This window comes from Malus sylvestris, chromosome 12 (assembly GCF_916048215.2).
Source record: "Malus sylvestris chromosome 12, drMalSylv7.2, whole genome shotgun sequence".
Classification (NCBI taxonomy): Eukaryota; Viridiplantae; Streptophyta; class Magnoliopsida; order Rosales; family Rosaceae; genus Malus; species Malus sylvestris.
Genome location: NC_062271.1, coordinates 18,325,350 through 18,343,580, shown reverse-complemented (window position 1 = coordinate 18,343,580; position 18,231 = coordinate 18,325,350). Strand labels below are relative to the sequence as shown.

Sequence of the window (18,231 nt, the reverse complement as noted above, 5' to 3'; positions counted from 1 at the left end):
CCAGTAGTAACCCATTCTTTTGAGCTGGAAATGTAGCTTTGGTCCAGATTGATGCGCCCCGCATACGCTTGAGTGTGCTTCTTCCATGGCTTGATTAACTTCTTCCTCACCTAGGCATCTCAGAAGTACTCATTCGAAAGAGCGTATGTAAAGTGTTTCTTTGTAATAAAGAAAGCGAGGTGCTTGTCGACGTATTTCGGAGCGGTGTCTAGGATCGTCTGGAAGTTTTCCATGCTCTAAGTAATCGATCAATGGTTGTCTCCACTCTTCAACATCGACTGGAAGTACTGAGATAACATTTGTATCATCCAGTAGCATTTTGGTGACGAGGGGGATCACCCATCTTTGCCAGACTGGCACGTCTGCAGCTTCGTCTTCTCCTAATGTCATGCTTGAGGCTAGGTTGGCAAGAGCGTCTACCATTTGGTTTTCTTTTCTTGGCACATGTTCTAGTGTCACAGTCTCAAACTCTTGTAGCAGTTGAGATGCCAGCCGAAAGTATGGGATGAGATCATCTTTCCTCACCTCATATTCAGTTAAGAGTTGATTGATTATGAGCTTGGAGTCGCCAAATACCTCAAGGGCTGTGATTCACATGTTGATCGCCATTTGGAGTCCGATGATCAGTGCTTGGTACTCAGCGAAGTTGTTGGAGCATAATTCACTTAGTTGAAAGGAATATGGTAATAGCTGTCTTTGTGGCGACATGAATACTACTCCTGCCCCTACTCCGTCTGCTCATGCAAATCCGTCGAAGAACATCGTCCATGTCGGGAAGATGTCGATGTAGAACACTTCCTCGTCAGGCAAGTCGTCTGAGATTTTCCAATCAGCTGGGATTGGGTGATCGGCAAGAAAGTCTGCTAGCACTTGTCCCTTTACGGCTTTAGCTGGGACGTAGATGATCTCATATTGGTTAAACCAAATGGATGGTGTAAGCATGCTTGTAATGCCTGAGTTTCTGGATGGCGAACACTAAGGCAAGGCACATCTTTTCTATTGCGGAGTAGTTCAACTCGGCGCCGGTGAGGGTTCGGCTGAGGTAGTAGAGCGCTCATTCTTTCTGGGATTCATTCTCTTGCACCAAGAGTGCTCCAACTGAACTTTCCTGAGCGGCGATGTATAATATGAGTGGTTTCCTAGGCACAGGCACCCCCAAGATAGGTGGACTTGACAAATACTTTTTTATTCTTTCAAAAGCATTGTGGCATGCTTCGTTCCATACAAACGGAACATCATTCTTCATGAGTCGGCTGAACAGTTGACAACGCCCTGCAAGGTTAGAGATGAAGCGTCTGATGAAGGCTAGCCGTCATTGTAGACTTTTCAGCTCGTGCAAGTTTCTTGGCTCAGGCATCCTTTGAATGGCCTTGATTTTTTATTGGTCCACTTCAATACCACGGTGCTTGACGATGAAGCCGAGGAACTTTCCGGAGGTGACACCAAACACACATTTTAACGGGTTCATCTTGAGGTTGTATTTTCGCAGCCTTTCAAACACTACTCGTAAATCCTTCAAGTGATCTGATCTTTTCTTTGTTTTGACCACCACATCGTCCACATAACATTCTACGTTCTTGTGTAGCATGTCATTGAAGATTTTCTGCATTGCGCGTTGATATGTAGCTCCAGCGTTCTTTAGACCAAAGGGCATCACCTTGTAACAGTAGATACCTTTTGGAGTGCGAAATGCTGTTAGTTCCTCGTCTTCAAGAGCCATACGAATTTGATTGTATCCAGAAGAGCCGTCCATGAATGACAGTGCCTTGTGGCCAGTGGTTGCGTCCACCATGATTTCGATGATTGGCAAGGGGAAGTCATCCTTCGAGCAAGCGTCATTGAAGTCTCGGAAGTTTACGCAAACACGTATTTGTCCAAATTTCTTAAGGACGATGACGATGTTGGAGATCCACTTGGGGTATTGCACTTCTCGAATGAATCCTGCTTCGATTAGCTTGTCAATCTTTGCCTCGATTTGTGGAATGAGCTCAGATCGATAACGCCTTTGAGTTTGCTTTATTGGTCGCGTTCCAGGCTTGACTGCAAGATGATGCACAACGATGATAGGGTCAAGGCCGGGCATTTCTTTGTAAGTCCAAGCAAAGACGTCTTTGTACTCTAATAGCAGTTGGTAGTACTCTTCTATCTCATCTACTATTAGCAATGCACTTACAAAGATAGGTTTTTGCTCCTCTTTTGTGCCCAAGTTGAGCTCCTTGAGATCGTCAACCGTGGTTTGCCCCCTATCCTCAAGTTGCAGTGGTGCAACAGTGACATCTTCTTCGGGGATCTCGTCTTCTTTGCCTTCTTGGATTGTGATGTGGAAGACATCTTGGACTTCCTCTTTAGTGTCGTTCTCTTGGGCTTGTTGGTATGAAGATTGTCCAGTATGGATGATAGTGCGCCTTTTCACTGTCAACGGTCCATTTGCGTCAACCTCTAAGATTGATTGGCGTTTCATCCTTGAAGGAATTGAGCTTCAAATGTTGCCTTTTTCTGCTAGCCTGTCGAGCTTTTCTTCCTTTGACGTTGTCTTCCTATTTCTAGAAAACTTCCTGTTGTCTTCCAGTCTTTCCAAAGCTGAGTGACGAGGAAGAGAGCTAGCCTTGTTGCTTTGCTTATTAGGTTTTGACAACCTTTCAAAAACAGAGCTTTGGGAGGTTGACCTGTTAAGCCTCTTGAAGACAGAGGTTCGGTTTTGACCATCAATGTGATCAAGGGCTGACGTTCTAGGTCTTGAACGATTCATCCTATCGAAGACTGGCGTTCGAGGGGTGGATTTAGGCTCCTTTTGATCTTGTTCAATGCTCACGCTGATATGTTGAGTGCTAGCATTTTTCACTTGGCTTGAAATCTTCACGGGTGCATTTGGTGTGAAGCCAAGTCCAGCTTTGTTGTTGTTAACTCCGTAACCATGCTTCTTCAACTTCTTTTGAGTCTCGGTGAGGTCACGTTCTTTATTGTTGACGGTGTTTGAAACCTTTTTTCCAAGATTCGAAGAAGAAGCGAAGTCGTACCCAGCTTTTGACATGAGTTTGTAGGCGTTCGGATCAAAACCTTCTTCGGTCCTCTTGGTTGGGAGAAAACTTGGTTCCGCCCTCTTTGGTAGAGCTTTTACGAAGCCTTGTGGTAATCTTGCAACCTTAGCGTTGCTTAGCTGTGTCAGAGGTAGAACTGCATTCGTCTTGAGCAACTTTACATTATCCATGTGCCCCTGTGCATCGGCATTGCTTGCTTCAGTTTCGAACGGGGATTGACCATTCTTTCTTCTTGACATCGGGATGTATCGGAAAACGGGTGTGTTTGATGCATTTGAGGGCGTCCTACTCCCTTTGGTTGTTGCAGGTTTAGCAAGCTCATCATCGTTCTTGTTTGAAGACTGCATGGCTTATCCTTCTTGCTTCTTAGGCATGGCTTGCCACTCTTGTTTTTTAGGTGTTGCTTTACCCATGGTTTTGATCTCTTTTGGAAGAGCTTCAGGCACCATGTCTTCATCCATGTAGAACTTGGCGTCTGCGAAATGTGATTCGATTTCGGTGAATGGTTTAGTGTTGCCATAGATGACCTTCACTCTTTCTCGGTAGAATTTTAAGCATTGGTGAAGGGTGGACGATACTACTCCATTCGCATGGATCCAAAGCCTTCCTAAGAGCAAGCCGTAGGAAGTTCTTGCATCAATCACGTGAAATATCGTGCTTGACTTGAGTTCACCAATAGTCATCTCCACTCGGATCATGCCCATCGTTCTTTGTCCTCCTTGATTAAAACCTTGGATTAGTAGACGACTTAGGGACAATTCATCTGCCTTGATGCCGATTGTATTCATTGTTGACTTTGGCATGATGTTGATGGCTGATCCACCGTCCACAAGCATGCAGTTGACTTTGTGCTCCCTTACGTACCCAGAGACGAAGAGATAACGGTTATGAGGCTTGGATCCTAGCAGCAAGTCATCGTCAGTGAAGTGAATTGCATCCTCGATGGCACAGCATGTGGCCGAAGCTTCAAGCCTTCGTCTTTGCCTTCTTGCGCTTCGTGGTCATTGGGACTTTCCAAGATCGCTGCTAATGCTCTTCGCATCTTCTTTGGCAATCGTAGCGCTTCCTCAATGCTAAAGTGGGTTGGCAGACCTTCTTCGAGCGCGAGAGTTTTTTCTCCCTCAATGGTGATATCTTTGCCTTTTAAAGGTTCTTCCATTTCTACTTCGACCATGTGGCATGCAGCGATAGTGCACTGCTGGAAGAAGTCATTCGGGAAGTACTCGTGCAAGGAGATAGGAATGCGTGGCTCTTGCTCCATAGGTTCCCCAACATACGTTGGCTTATCAACTTTTACGTTTCTTTTGGGCTTCATATTGTTGCGGCGACGGTGCTTTCTTACTTGTTCCACCCTTGGTCTTGTGGCTTGTGGTTTTGGTTTCCTTGTTTTTTTGTAGGTCACCAATGTCCATCCTTCTTCATCCTCGGTATGTGCATCATGTTTGTTTGCCCCCGGCGATGGTTGTGCAGAAGGTATCGTTCAACTTGAGCATTGATAGGAACAGTCAGGTGTTGTTTGGAGAGGTATGGGATCGAAAGATCCAAATGCAATTGTAGTAGTATGTGTTACGGCCATGTCTTCGAGGTCGAGCTCGATTCGCCCTTGTTGTGCTAGCTTCATGATGAGCTCTTTAAGGACAAAACACTTACCCACAGGATGGCTCACGATTCGATGGTACTTGCAGTATTTAGGATCGTTTATACGATTCATTTCTTCAGGCCGCTTGCATTCGGGTAGCTCGATTACCTTCTTTTCTAGCAAGTCATCTAACATTGCATCCATGTCTGAGTCAGGAAAAAGGTATGCCTTCTGCTCCAATTCCCTCAAGGTGCTTTTGTTCCTTTCTTGGGTGTGAGGAGGCTCACCTCTCTTTATCTCCTTTGCTTTGGTTTTGGATGAGATCTTGAGAGGCGCGGAGGCGATCTTGATGGGCGCAGTGTTGACGGTGAACGCTTCATTGGGGGGCTTCTTCCCAGTCTTGTCTACATTTGAGGAGAACACCTTATCCTTCTTGAAGTCGGTGATCGGCTCTTTCTTCCCATGATGGGCAATACTTAGCTATATGTCATGGGCACGGGTGGCTAACTCTTCAAATGTCCGTGGTTTGATGCCTTGAAAGATATAATGTAACCCCCATTGCATGCCTTGGACGCATATCTCGATCGAAGAGATCTCCGAGAGCCTATCCTTGCAGTCGAGGCTTAGATTGCGCCATCGGTTGATGTAGTCCACGACTGGCTCATCCCTCCATTGTTTTGTGCTTGTCAGCTCTAGCATGCTTACGGTGCGACGGGTGCTGTAGAAGCGGTTGAGGAATTCCTTTTCCAATTGCTCCCAACTGTTTATGGACTCAGGCTCTAGGTCCGTGTACCACTTAAAGGCATTTCCTTTCAGCGAGCGTACAAACTGCTTAGCGAGGTAATCTCCTTCTGTCCCCGCGTTGTTGCAAGTCTCAATGAAATGGGTGACGTGTTGCTTCGGGTTTCCCTTTCCATCGAACTGCATGAACTTTGGTGGCTAATAACCCCTTGGCATCTTCAACGCGTCAATTTTCTTGGAATAGGGTTTTTAGTATAGTACGGAGTCATGTGAACTTCCTTCATACTGTGCCTTGATGGTGCTGGCGATCATCTCTTGCAGTTGTTGAATAGAAAGAGATCCCATGAGTGCATCTACTTGGCCTGGCTCCGGCTTCACATCGATTTTCTCCACCAGAGGCTCTTCATCCACGTCGTTTTCCTTCTTTACTGAACCATCCTCTTGCTCGATTTTCACGTTGGGCTTTATATCTAGTTGGTTGACGAGTGCGGCGATTTGCTGGTCTTTTTCTTCCATAATCCGCGTTAGCCTTGCAATCGCCTCATTCATATGAGCCAGCTGCTCATCGATTGAAGTCGCTCCAGTAGTCATGACTTGCATGGCTGAGTTGTTGCTTGAGTCGGCATCGGAAAGCATGAAACCAGATTACTTCCTTGGGCTTTCCTTCCTTGGCGCCCTTAGCGAGGCCAGGGTGATCCTAGGTTGGTGCCTCAGGTGCTCTTGTTCCTTCGGCGGAGTTGATGCAGGGGTGGAAGAGGCGGCAGAAAGAGCTCTTGCCTTGCTTCGAGTTATGATGCCCGAAGTGACACCGCCTGCGGTGATGACGCTCTTGTTCCTTGCATTGGTTGCGAGAACAACTTGAGCCTTCTTTGATGCCATTTGTGCTTTTTTCGGATTCAAAGATAGAGATGAGAGGTAGAGATGGTCCCACCGGGCGTGCCAAATTTGTAAACACGGAAATTCTTGCGATGAACGAGACAAGAACACGTGTACAAAATAATATTTGTATTAATGATTTAGGGGTTACAATCTCTTCTACAAATTTAGCCTCTGATTCTATCTTTGTAATGGGTAGATTTGATGTTGTTGATCCAAAGGGTCGTCGGAGCTTGATCTTGGGATAAATAGTTGTGCGGATTTGTTGACGTCATTGATCCAAAGGGCCGTCAGGGCTTGATCTAGGGATGAACGAATGATGGATGATGAACACTTTCTTCAAGGGCCGTCGAGGCTTGATCTTGAATTAGTGGAAGTTCTTCAAGGGGCCATTGGTGCTTGATTTTGAATGAGGATTTGACAAAGAACGAAGAGAGTTTTCTTGATCCTTCGGGATTTGCTTGGGAGCTTTGGAGTTCCAAAGCTTCAAGGTTTTGGTGTGAGGTGAATTGGTTATGAATTGGTGTCCCAAAATGAATGTCTTGGCCTCCTATTTATAGAATTCCAAAACTTGATATTTTGGATTTAAATAATTAGATGAAATAAATCATTTTTGCCAGGTGTTGATACGTGTCCTGTTTGATGACTTTTCCAACTTATTTCGATTTTTTTGTTTAGACACACGCTACGTGTAAACTTTATGTAATACATGAGCGTTGAAACTTTGATTTATAGGTCAACATTTATTTACAGAAATTTCGATGTCTACACTCACTCCTACACTCAAGTAGGTGAATCCATCAAGTGTGCACTACTGATGTAGAACGGAAGCAAAAAACTAGAAGAATATCTTCGTATTCTACTAGGAAGCCTTGAATCCACAAGGAAGTTAGTGCTCTTCAATGAAAGAACTTAAGATGGTAGGTAAATTGATTATTGGAATACCAATAAGTTAAGGGAACAAGCTTCCCTTATATGGCTAGGTGCTAGGTGATGCATAAATGCAAAATAAAGACTACATAATTGTAATGCATGAACCTAAGATAAATGTACTAGCGGTTACAATAGGGATGATTAATGAGATGAATGAACAATGACATTTAATCATCAAAGTGATATAAACCCTTTCATTAATGTGCTACATCAACTGCAGTCAAGCACACCACCCATATACACATATAAATCATCACTAGCATACGTCTCATCCCCCTCGATGTAATAATCATCTCTAGCATTTAGTTTTGTGGATTTGTCAGAAGATTAGCTAGATCCATTTTTGACCTCAAACATATTATGTCAAATGCATATATGCAAGATAAACTTATATTTAGCTCAAGCTCTCATAGCAAGGCTATCACCACACATATACACAGATAAATCTGGTCTCTTCCATAAAGGGATGTTTGAATAATAGACACATTTGAGAATGGTCTCTTCCATAAATACTGGGGTCTTCTCTAAGACTTACTAACTGGAGTTTCGTTCTGTACTTGCATATCTAGATAAAATATCTCTAAAACATCGCATCTCATCATATCATGGTAAGTATAAAAGTTAAAATAAGCATCGCTATACCTTTCATGTATAACGGAACACTCACTACTCATCAGTTATCAATTAAGAAGTATCTTTCAAAAGTTTTAGCACTTACAACATGACTTCTTCAGTCCATGAAACTTTTAAGTGTATCTGCTCAAGATCTCAACTGCATAATAAGTTAGATAAATTAATGTAATACATACATGATGAATTTATACTCTTACTTCCAGATGAACCCATGATATACATGCAGTGGTTTTAGTATACTCCACATAGGTGTTTCATCACATATGAAATGACGACCACGTATCGTTGTTGTCTAGGTATCTTTTTAGCTTTACCCCTGCATTTCCATGTAAGTCCTTATCTGCAAAAAGACTTTTCCATACAAGGGATCTTCACCCCCACAATTTGAAATGATATTCTGAAAATTGTTAACTGTTACCAATCTCACCCAGCTTTGCATCCAAACTACTGACAAGATAGAATATTAGCCTCAAAGACTAATTCAAGAAAAGCGTTTAGTACAAACAAATTTTGTTCTTATGCTAAATCATTATATGAAGATAAGAACCCCCACAATTTCAACTAAGTGATACTACTTTTCAACCATGCTCAAAATGCATGAGTAGTTAAGCAATATTGTTAATTACAATTACCTGGAGTATACCGCAACTAGACCTGCAAGTATTGTATTAAAATTGTCCCACCGCACTGATACAACAACAACAACAACAACAAAGCCTTTTCCCACTAAGTGGGGTCGGCTATATAAATCCTACAACGCCATTGCGCTCGGTTTTGTGTCATGTCCTCCGTTAGATCCAAGTACTCTAAGTCTTTTCTTAGGGTCTCTTCCAAAGTTTTCCTAGGTCTTCCTCTACCCCTTCGGCCCTGAACCTCTATCCCGTAGTCACATCTTCGAACCAGAGCGTCAGTAGGCCTTCTTTGCACATGTCCAAACCCATTTTGTGTACGTGTTGATACTTCACCGCCCAACATTCTGTGTCATACAATATCGCCGGCCTTATTGCCGTCCTATAGAATTTTCCCTTGAGCTTTAGTGGCCTACGACGGTCACACAACACGCCGGATGCACTATTCCACTTCATCTATCCAGCTTGTATTCTATGGTTGAGATCTCTATCTAATTCTCCGTTCTTTTGCAAGATAGATCCTAGGTAGTGAAAACGGTCGCTCTTTGGTATTTCCTGATCTCCGATCCTTACCCTAACTCATTTTGGCCTCCATTTGCACTGAACTTGCACTCCATATATTCTGTCTTTGATCGGCTTAGGCGAAGACCTTTAGATTCCAACACTTCTCTCCAAAGGTTAAGCTTCGCATTTACCCCTCCTGAGTTTCATCTATCAACACTATATCATTTGCAAAAAGCATACACCAAGGAATATCATCTTGAATATGTCCTGTTAAATCATCCATTACCAACGCAAAAAGGTAAAGACTTAAGGATTGTTGATGCACAAAATCAGTGAGAACTTTGGTACAACAGAAAGTATTAAGTTTGTGATCTTCGCTAGATTGCTCTGGTCATTAGTGTGGATAAGTATGTGAATGGATAGAGACAGGAAAGCAAACACAAGATGTACGTGGTTCACCCAGATTGGCTACGTCCAAGGAGTAGAAGAGTTCTCATTAATTGTGAAGGGTTTACACAAGTACATAGGTTCAAGCTCTCATTTAGTGAGCACAAGTGAATGATTTAGTACAAATGACATTAGGAGATATTGTGGGAGAATGATCTCGTAATCACGAAACTTCAAAGTACCGAAGTGTGGTATCGTCTTCACTTGCCTTATCTGTCTTATAAGTAGATGTAGCATCTTCTCTGGAAGTACTCTTCCTCCATCCAGGGGTGGTATCTTTAACTGGTGGAGATGCACAAGGTAATGTATCAATTTCACTTGAAGCTTACTTGTAGTTTTAGACTTGGTCAAGCGCGATACAAACCATGTAGTAGGAGTCCCCCAAGTCACCAAGCTAGGGGATCTGCTGAAAGAGGTGACAGACAAGGTAAGCAATCAAAGCTCCAAGCAATCAGTCCTAGATCAGAAGTTTGATTTCAAGTTCCGGCTTATTGTTCTCATTCTCCCTATCTTGCAGGCAGCATGAAAGATAAAGAGAAGAAAAGGAGAATAGATGATATGAGATACTTTTTCTTTTGAAGAAGTAACTTTCCACAGGCTTATTCTTGAACTGGGCTGGAGGGTTTTCTGGTTTCCTCCAGAGTATAAGGCTGACTGAAGAATTTGAGGGTCAAAACACGTCCATCAAATCTAGAGTACGTTCGACCCTGCTGATATGGGATACTTTTGCTGTTGACAAAGTAATGGATGTATCGGCACATGTTCTGTTACGCTTGTCTCCACATGCTTCCTTGTATCCTTCTCACTTTCCCTATTTGTCCTTAGGCAGATGTGGTATCTTCTCTGGAAGCATAAGATGTTGAAGATGAGTACTCGAGAGCAATGCCAAGTAAGTAATCATGTAAGGGGTTCCAGGCAGTCAGTTCCTGACTGGAAGCTTAATTCCAAGTGCTGACTGATTGCTCTCTTTCTCCTTGTCTTGCAGGTAAGAACAAGGCCAAAGGAAAAGATAGGGAAAAAGCATGATATGGGATACTCTTGCTTTTAACCCTGATGATATGAGATATTCTTGCTCTGGTGTAGCTTGTTTGCAGAGGTATTATCGAGGGGAAATAAAGCTGAGTATTTCGAGAAGCTTTGTTGGGAGTGCCCTCTCAGATATGAGGAAGGGTTGAGCATTTTTGCAGGTCTGCCTGTCCGTTGAGGATTGAGGTCGACATATATAGGAGTTTCCCTAACAACAAGTAGTAATGCTATTCCTTTACCCTGCTTGGTCATAGCACAGTAGTGGGAGCTGACAGCTTCATGTGTGTCAGAGCACTTTGAAAAAGTGGTCTGTGGTATCTGGAAAGATGATGTTGCGTGTGAAGATTACAGACAAGCTTTATCCAAGGAGATCTGGCTCTCGAAGTTGAGAAAGCTGTGATTCTTCGATTTTCGAACAAGCAATCCTGTCGGGGATCTGGCTCTCGAGCTTCGGAGAGCGGTGCCTCTTCGATTTTTTAGAGAGCAATCCTGCTAGGAGTCTGGCTCTCGAGATTCGGAGAGCGGTGTCTCTTCAATTTTTGAAAAAGTAATCATGTTGGGAGTCTGGCTCTCGAGATTCGGAGGACGGTGCCTCTTCAATTTTGGAGCCAGCAATCTTGTTGGGAGTGTTTTCTTGAATGTGAGTAAAAGTTGGGCATGTTTGCTAGTCTACCTTGCCACAGAGCACAGAGATTGATACACAGGGACTTCCAATTATCCAACAGTGGTGTTGTTCCTTTACCCTTGTAGGTAATAATATGGTAGCTAAACCTTCAAAATTTATGTGTCTAAACTTTGTTAGTGCTGTTTCTTTGCTATTCTTTTACCTTTCTTGGTCATAGTGATGTAGTGGGAATTGCAAGCTTCGCGTGTCTAAACTTTGTCAGAGATCTTTATCAAAGTTATCTGTGGTACCCATGAGTTGTTGGTGCGTGTGGAAAGTGGATGATTGAACAGTAAGATTCATGTGCTTTCTACTTCACCAGAAATCTTCAACAGAATACTCGTAATTTCAGCAAAGCTGAGTGTGCATGTGACAGGTGCTGACAAGGCTAAAAAAACAGGTGCCTTTTCGATTTTTGAGATCAGCCCTCGTGGTCTCTGAGTAGCCCAGCTTTTGAGAAAGTAAGCGCCTCTTCGATTTCTAAGATCGGCCCTTGTGGTCTCTGAGCAGCCCAGCTTTTGAGAAAGCAAATGCCTCTTCGATTTCTAGGCAGGCGCCTTTTCAATTTCTGAAGCTCTGTCGAGTGCAGATTTTTATAGAGGCTGGCATTAAGTTCCAAAGCACACTTGAATCTTTACCAGTAAAAGCTCCCTTCTTGCACTTCTAAGATCTTGATTTGTCCGACCTCTTCTCTCTTCAACACCTTTGAAAATGACTGGCCCCTCCGACACCTTTGAACCTTGTTGAAGAGGCAGCCACTCCTTCTCCAGACAACATATGGCGCCCATCCTTCTTATCCCCTACTGGTCCTCTTACCGTTGAGGATTCTGTGATGAAGAATGATATGACCGCTGTGGTGGTGGCCAAGAACCTTCTCACTCCCAAAGATAACAGACTACTTTCCAAACGGTCTGATGAGTTGGCTGTTAAGGATTCTCTGGCTCTAAGTGTTCAGTGTGCAGGTTCTGTGTCTAATATGGCCCAACGCCTATTTGCTCGAACCCGCCAAGTTGAATCATTGGCGGCTGAAGTGATGAGTCTCAAACAGGAGATTAGAGGGCTCAAGCATGAGAATAAACAGTTACATCGGCTCGCACATGACTATGCTACAAACATGAAGAGGAAGCTTGACCAGATGAAGGAATCTGATGGTCAGGTTTTACTTGATCATCAGCGGTTTATGGGTTTGTTCCAAAGGCATTTATTGCCTTCGTCTTCTGGGGCTGTACCGCGTAATGAAGCTCCAAATGATCAACCTCTGATGCCTCCTCCTTCTAGGGTTCTGTCTAGTACTGAGGCTCCGAATGATCCTCCTCCGGTGCCTTTTCTTTCTGGGGCTCTACCGACTGCTGAGACTTCTCCTAAGCAACCTTTGTGAAGGCTCCCTCTTGTTTGTTTATTTTGACTCATGTATATGTACATATTTGTAACTTATCGGAGATATCAATAAATAAGCTTTACTTCATTGCAACGTATTGTGTTAAATACACCAAAACCTTCTTCACTGAGTGGGGTCGGCTATATGAATCTTAGAACGCCATTGTGCTCGGTCCTGTGTCATGTATTCCATTAGATCCAAATACTCTAAGTCTTTTCTTAGAGTCTCTTCCAAAGTTTTCCTAGGTCTGCCTCTACCCCTTCGGCCTTGAACCTATGTCCCGTAATCGTATCTTCTAACCGGAGCGTCACTAGGCCTTCTTTGCACATGTCTAAACCACCGTAACCGATTTTCTCTCAGCTTTCCTATAATTTCGGCTACTCCTACTTTACCTCAAATATCCTCATTCCTAATCTTATCCTTTCTCGTGTGCCCACACATCCAACGAAGCATCCTCATCTCCGCTACACCCATTTTTGTGTACATGTTAATGCTTCATCGCCCAACATTATGTGCCATACAGCATCGCGGGTCTTATTGCCATCCTATAAAATTTTCCCTTGAGCTTCAATGGCATACGGCGGTCACACAACACGCCGGATGCACTCTTCCACTTCATCCATCCAGCTTGTATTCTATGGATGAGATCTCCATCTAATTCTCTGTTCCTTTGCAAGATAGATCCTAAGTAGCGAAAACGGTCGCTCTTTGGTATTTCCTGATCTCTGATCCTCACCTCTAACTCATTTTGACCTCCATTTGCACTGAACTTGCACTCCATATATTTTGTCTTTAATCGGCTTAGGCGAAGACCTTTAAATTCCAACACCTCTCCAAAGGTTAAGCTTCGCATTTACCCATTCCTGAGTTTCATCTATCAGCACGATATCGTCTGCGAAAAGCATACACCAAGGAATATCATCTTGAATATGTCATGTTAACTCATCCATTACCAACGCAAAAAGGTAAGGACTTAAGGATGAGCCTTGATGTAATCCTACAGTTATGGGGAAGCTTTCGGTTTGTCCTTCATAAGTTCTTACGGCAGTCTTTGCTCCTTCATACGTATCCTTTATAGTTTGGATATATGCTACTCGTATTCCTTTCTTCTCTAAAATCCTCCAAAGAATGTCTCTTGGGACCCTATCATACGCTTTTTCCAAATCTATAAAGACCATATGTAAATCATGTTTCCCATCTCTATATCTTTCCATCAATTTTTGTAAGAGATAGATTGCCTCCATGGTTGAGCGCCCTGGCATGAACCCGAATTGGTTGTCCGAAACCTGTGTCTTTTGCCTCAATCTATGCTCAATGACTCTCTCCCAGAGCTTCATTGTATGACTCATTAGCTTAATACCCCTATAGTTCATGCAATTTTGTACGTTGCCCTTATTCTTGTAGATAGGCACCAAGGTGCTCTTTCGCCACTCATTTGGCATCTTCTTCGTTTTCAAAATCCTATTGAAAAGGTCAGTGAGCCATGTTATACCTGTCTCTCCCAAGACTTTCCACACTTCGATCGGTATATCGTCTGGGCCCACTACTTTTCTATGCTTCATCTTCTTCAAAGCTACAACCACTTCTTCCTTCCTAATTCGACGATGAAATGAGTAGTTTCTTCACTCTTCTGAGTTACTCAACTCCCCTAAAGAAGTACTCCTTTCATGTCCTTCATTGAAAAGATTATGAAAATAACCCCTCAATCTGTCTTTGACTGCGTTCTTTGTAGCAAGAACCTTTCCATCCTGATCATTGATGCACCTCACTTGGTTTAGGTCCCTTGTTTTCTTTTCCCTTGCTCTAGCTAGTTTATAGATATCCAACTCTCCTTCTTTGGTATCTAGTCGTTTATACATATTGTCATAAGCTGCTAACTTAGCTTCTCTCACAGCTTTCTTCGTCTCTTGCTTCGCTCTTCTATACCTTTCACCATTTTCATCGGTCCTATCATTGTATAAGGCTTTACAACATTCCTTCTTAGCCTTCACCTTTGTTTGTACCTCCTCATTCCACCACCAAGATTCCTTTTGGTATGGAGCAAAGCCCTTGGACTCTCCTAATACCTCTTTTGCTACTTTTCGGATACAACTAGCCATGGAATCCCACCTTTGGCTAGCTTCCCCCTCTCTATCCCACCCACACTGGGTGATTACTTTCTCTTTGAAAATGGCTTGTTTTTCTCCTTTTAGATTCCACCATCTAGTCCTTGGACACTTCCAAGTCTTGTTCTTTTTTCTCACTTTTTTTATATGTACATCCAACACCAACAAGCGTTGTTGATTAGCCAAGCTCTCTCCCGGTATAACTTTGCAATCCTTACAAGTTATACGATCCCCTTTCCTCATTAGAAAAAAATCTATTTGTGTTGTTGACGACCCACTCTTGTAAGTGATCACATGTTCTTCTCTCTTATTAAAGAAGGTGTTGGCTAAGAGGAGATCATATGCCATTGCAAAATCCAAGATAGCTTCCCCATCCTCGTTTCTCTCCCCAAAACCATGGCCACCATGAAAACCTTCATAGTTGCCTGTCTCCTTGCCCACGTGTCCATTTAAATCTCCTCCTATAAATAACTTCTCCGTCTGGGCAATTCCTTGCATCAAGTCTCCAAGGTCTTTCCAAAATTTCTCCTTCGAACTCGTATCCAACCCTACTTGAGGTGCGTACGCACTAATCACATTGGTGAGTTCTTGTCCTATTACAATCTTGATTGCCATGATTCTATCTCCTACCCTCTTGACTTCTACAACATCTTGTGTCAAGGTCTTGTCCACGATGATGCCAACACCGTTTCTCGTTCTATTTGTGCCCAAGTACCAAAGTTTAAACCCTGAGTTTTCTAGATCCTTTGCCTTAAGACCAACCCACTTAGTTTCTTGTAGGCACATAATATTTATCCTTCTCCTCACCATAACTTCCACTACTTCCATAGATTTTCCTGTTAAGGTTCCTATATTCCACGTTCCTAAACGCATTCTACTCTCTTGAACTCTACCCTTCTGTCCTAGCTTCTTCACCCTCCCTCGTCAAATAGGATCAAAGTACTTCTTTTGTGTGTCCTGTGTAAAGTTGATAGGAGCATATGCTCCCAAACAACTTTGAGTGGAGTCATTCGAAAAGAAGTTTCTATGGCCCCCTTGCTCATTTAACACTGCATCCGGGTACCGATGGAGATACAGCGACCCTTACTCACTTATCACTGTGTTCGGGCCACACAACGCGCCACTTACGGGTGACGCCCTAGCTTTAGCACGATTTCGTTCTGAATTCATTTTCATAAGGATTCGACGTAACTGAGGAGTGCCGGTTGTCGACTACCTGACGCCCTCCCCCTCCTCCTTTACTCGGGCTTGGGACCGGCAATGTAAGATAAACTTACACAGACAGAGTTGAAAGCAAACTGCACTGATAATAATTTAAATATATTATGCTTTAAAATATACGACTATAAATGAAATACTAAAATATGTTTTTGTAAGACAATTTCTTCCATAGGAATTAAGGATCTAAGCCCTTAGCCGGAATTAGTGACTTACTCCATATGCAATGGCACTCCTCGATCTGTAAGATGGATTAGAAACTTCTTTAACTCTAGTTGTCACCAAAATCATCACAACAATTGTACCACCGTTCCTTTGTAATAGCTCTGATTATAGTATCATTATAGCTCAACAAAAACATTAGATCCATACGAATTTGAGATCAAAATTTAGTTTAAGTATCAAATAATACATGATGTAGCTATAGTTTGAAAAGAAAAGAAAGTAACTTCATGAATAAAGTTAAAGGTTGAAAAACGTTTGTATAAATAGATTATTAACAATAATGTCACTTAATAAACTGAATGGCTTAACAAAAACAAACTGAAAACTCCATTAATGGACAAACTTTTTCCCGAAGCGTAAACCCAATCGAGAGCAGTTTTCCTTTTGTTATCAATCATGATTAGAAATTAAAATCATCAACGACTGCCGTAAGAACTCATGAAGGACAAAACGAAAGCTTCCCCATAACTGTAGGGTTACATCAAGACCCATCCTTAAGTCCTTACATTTTTGCATTGATAATGGATGAGTTAACAGGACATATTCAAGATGATATCCCTTGGTGTATGCTTTTCGCAGACGATATAGTGTTGATAGATGAAACTTAGGAAGGGGTAAATGTGACGCTTAACCATTGGAGAGAAGTGTTGGAATCTAAAGGTCTTCGTCTAAGCCGATCAAAGACAGAATATATGGAGTGCAAGTTTAGTGAAAATGGAGGCCAAAATGAGTTAGGGGTGAGGATCGGAGATCAGGAAATACTAAAGAGCGACCACTTTCGCTACCTAGGATCTATCTTGCAAAAGAACGGAGAATTAGATGGAGACCTCAACCATAAAATAAAGGGAATTTTAACGAAAAGTACCCGGTACTGTTCACTTTAACGAAAAACCACATTTTTACACTAAAAAGTCAATCATGGTACTATTCACTTTACCCTTTATTTTGTCCTTATCATTAAAACTCAAAGTTTTCAAACCCTTTTCATTAGTTTTCCTTAAAATAAAAGCTGAATGGATGAAGTGGAAGAGTGCATCCGGCATATTGTGTGACCGCCATATGCCACTAAAGCTCAAGAAAAAATTTTATAGGACGGAAATAAGGCCGGTGATGCTGTATGGCACAAAATGTTGGGCGGTGAAGCATCAACACGTACATAAAATGGGTGTAGCGGAGATGAAGATGTTTCGTTGGATGTGTGGGCACACGAGAAAGGATAAGATTAGGAATGAGGATATTCTTGGTAAAGTAGGAGTAGCCGAAATTGAAAGAAAGATGAGAGAAAATCTGTTACGGTGGTTTGGATATGTGCAAAGAAGACATACTGTCACTCTGGTTCGAAGATGTGACTATGAGACAGAGGTTCAGGGTCGAAGGGGTAGAGGAAGACCTAGGAAAACTTTGGAAAAGACCCTAAGAAAAGATTTAGAGCACTTGGATCTAACGGAGGACATGACACAGAATCGAGCTCAATGGCGTTCTAGGATTCATATAGCCGACCCCACTTAGTGAGAAAATACTTTGTTGTTGTTGAACGAATTAAATACTTTGAAAAAACAAAACGCATAGGGACCTTTGTGAATTTCATTTCAATTTAGAACTAAATTAATAGTGTCTTAATTATATTTAGTGTTCGGCAAATATACTTATGCAGTAATTCATGAGTATACCTGCTTAAGTCCTTTATTTTCCACCAACCGAGTGTTAGCCTCACAAGTAATGCATCATGCTTAATTGAAATTAAATCTTAGTATCTCCTCATACAATTAATTGCACATGGTTTGTATTTGAGTATACCTGCTCAATATCACATTTGAAACATCTTGTAAACACATTAGATACATAAAAAGGTATTTCACATGAGCGTTAGCACCAGTAGATGTAATATTAAGATGATCACAAAAGTATATCCCAAAATCAGTACTCAAGTATCGCCCGCCCTTCCCATAGCTTTTACTGAAACATTATGTTTACCTGCTAAATTGTGTCACCTGCATATCTTGTATAATATACACATCATATGAATAATATACAATTACTCAATAATTTCACAAAGGTATTAAGCCAAAACTAAAAATTGAGGATTACCGTTCACAATAACAATAAAATTATTTGGAGAAGGAATCATCTCATTAATTCTATTTGGTATTATAGTGACTACAAGAGACTTAGCATACCCCATATTTTCAAGTGTGTCATCACTTGTAATAAAGTTTTTTTTTCCTGTACACAGGC

The 18,231-nt window shown here is 42.2% G+C and overlaps 1 protein-coding gene across 1 annotated transcript; it reads left to right on the top strand.

Annotated features, from left to right (window-relative positions):
- The first annotated feature begins 11,839 nt into the window (after positions 1–11,839).
- Positions 11,840–17,747, top strand: LOC126593339 (uncharacterized). Its single transcript, XM_050259381.1, has 2 exons — positions 11,840–12,583; positions 17,510–17,747. The coding sequence occupies exon 1, from the start codon at positions 11,903–11,905 to the stop codon at positions 12,446–12,448; it is 546 nt and encodes a 181-aa protein (XP_050115338.1). The 5' UTR covers positions 11,840–11,902; the 3' UTR covers positions 12,449–12,583; positions 17,510–17,747.
- The last annotated feature ends 484 nt before the right edge of the window (positions 17,748–18,231 follow it).